We start from the raw sequence: 2206 nt of genomic DNA on the forward strand, positions 1-2206 counted from the left end.
CTTGGACAGGACAAGCATCGCCTGAAGGTTCTCAGGGAGTGCAAGGCCGCTATCCTTAATCTCCTTGAGACGAGTGACGAGTTGGTCGAACTGGTGCTGGATGGGCTTCTGGTCATTCATGCGATCCGAAGCGATAAGGCCTTCAAACTTGTACCAGACAGCAGCGGCGTCAGGAGTGCCAAAGGTGTCCTTGAGAGCCTTCCACATCGCATGCGGTTGCTTGGGATTGCCAGCATCATCTTCGAGGAGACGATGGAGTGAACGATCGACCTTCATCATGATGATACCCTGGGCCCGTTGAACCTTAAGGTGATGCTCCTTAAGTTCTTCAGCCGTTGCAGTAGTAGCCGTAGTAGCGGGTGCCGAGTTGGTGACGGTCCAGGAACCAATCATGATCAGATCAGCGTTGTTATGACCGCGGTCATGACCGAAGCCATGACCGATTTTGACCAGCTTGACTGGTCATGACAGTTAGTCAAAGGTCAACGCGTGATCTAGGCGACCGAGCGCTTATGGGGTCGCACTCATCTTGTTGATTGGGACCAGCAGCTATAGATGGCCTGACTACTAGTGTACGCGTAGATAGAGATTATATAGGATTGAAGAAGCATTTTTCGAAGGGAGAGTGAGCGGGAAGATGTAAGATAATGTGAGCTGGAGACAATAGGGGTTGGAAGCATCAAATACATGAACTCCGTCAGCGGTAGAAGCTATTCGGAACCCAGCAATTTTCGACTCTTCTACCAGACCATTGTGAGAGTGCACCGCACTCGCTATTCACTGACCCCCTGACTATATCTGTGCACTAGCAAGATGGCGCCGCCTGCGAGCACCTATGAAGAACCTGGCTTCCCTTATGCAACCCTGGCCAAGTTGACCGGACTCTGTCCCTCCGGACCAGCGTCGTTCGCCTGCCTACAGAATCTTCCATTTGAAGTGAGGCTGAGCACCAGTGATAATGTAAATCAAGCGTGGCTTATCCTGTATTCAACAGACCCTCAAAACCGTTTTGGTTGCCATCATGACTAACGAAGTACTGAACGATCAGCTGTGGCAACCAACAGTAGGCCGCTGAGCAACTGCTCCTCCGACTCAGACTCCTCTTGCAGGCTAGAAACTGCAGCTTGTTCGTCATATACAGCTAGTTCATCGTTGAGATTCGTGTCCAGGTCGAGTTCCGTTCCCTATGAATTGATTTTTGATCTATTCGTCGGCAAGCTCTTTGTCCGTTCGCAGCTCAGACATAGCGGATTATGGGGTCGTAGGTCATTGAAAGCAAAGGACAGGGATGAGTATGTGACAGTCTCATCGGCCCCCATTGTACCTTCTCGCGGCCACGACGCCCTTGGCCTATCCGAGAGCCATGGCCCATGGCCTGCCGTCAGGCGCACACTCGGACATGCCGGAGATCTCACGTGCTAACTTTTGACTGGCGGTCATGACCGGGTCACACAGTGACCGGTCATCCGTCGTCTAAAAGTCATGACCGTTGACTTGACCCGTAACAACGCTGGATCAGATAGCCCTTCATCTGCGCAGCCCAGTTGGGGTACTGGTTGATGTTGGAGAGAGAGGAGAGAGAGCTCGAGTCGACTTTGTCTGACATGACGAGGGAATGGAGTAGGAGATGACGATCGAAGAAGTCGTCTGATTGCGATGGAGGTGGAGCGCGAAAGAAAGAATCGAAGTCTTGCTCGAGATAGTGAAGAGGGATGGATACCGGGACTGGCGTTGGAGGCTCTGAGTCCGGTAGTCCAAATGCAGCAGCGCGGATAAACGGTTCGGTTGTCTGAGGATCGGAGCAGAGAGCGAATGGGAAGCTGACAGGAAGATCTGATGGGCTAAGTGGTCCTGAAAGACGATTGGGACAGGTCTCTTCGTCGCAAGGGTACCACCCGTCTTCTTCACTATGATAGTCTCTTTCTTCCTCTAGCTCGAAGATATGAGGTAGTCCTCGACAATCGATAGGTGTTTCTTCTTCTTCGGAGGATGTGGAGTTGATAGCTTGTTCAACCTCCTCGTCCGAAGAGATAGAGGGTTCCGCTGCTGTTGTCGGATCCAAAACAGCCAGGAGACAGGGAAACGCGATGTAAGATGGAGAGCCACGTGTGAAAGCGACGAGATATGAACGCCTATTGAGGCAACCAGGAAGCAAGCAAGCTGGAGATGCCTACAACCCGGGTAGAAGTCGCCAACTGTGCCCAAG

The 2206-nt window shown here is 52.0% G+C and overlaps 1 protein-coding gene across 1 annotated transcript; it reads right to left on the reverse strand.

Moving 5' to 3' along the window:
- Positions 1-12: 12 nt before the first annotated feature.
- DICSQDRAFT_170235 (uncharacterized protein) lies at positions 13-393 on the reverse strand (the record flags this gene model as incomplete). Its single annotated transcript, XM_007365872.1, has 1 exon — positions 13-393. A coding segment is annotated over one exon (381 nt), but the record flags the coding sequence as incomplete, so codon positions are not given.
- Positions 394-2206: the final 1813 nt, after the last annotated feature.

The sequence above is a fragment of the Dichomitus squalens genome (assembly GCF_000275845.1).
Source record: "Dichomitus squalens LYAD-421 SS1 unplaced genomic scaffold DICSQscaffold_15, whole genome shotgun sequence".
Lineage (NCBI taxonomy): Eukaryota > Fungi > Basidiomycota > Agaricomycetes > Polyporales > Polyporaceae > Dichomitus > Dichomitus squalens.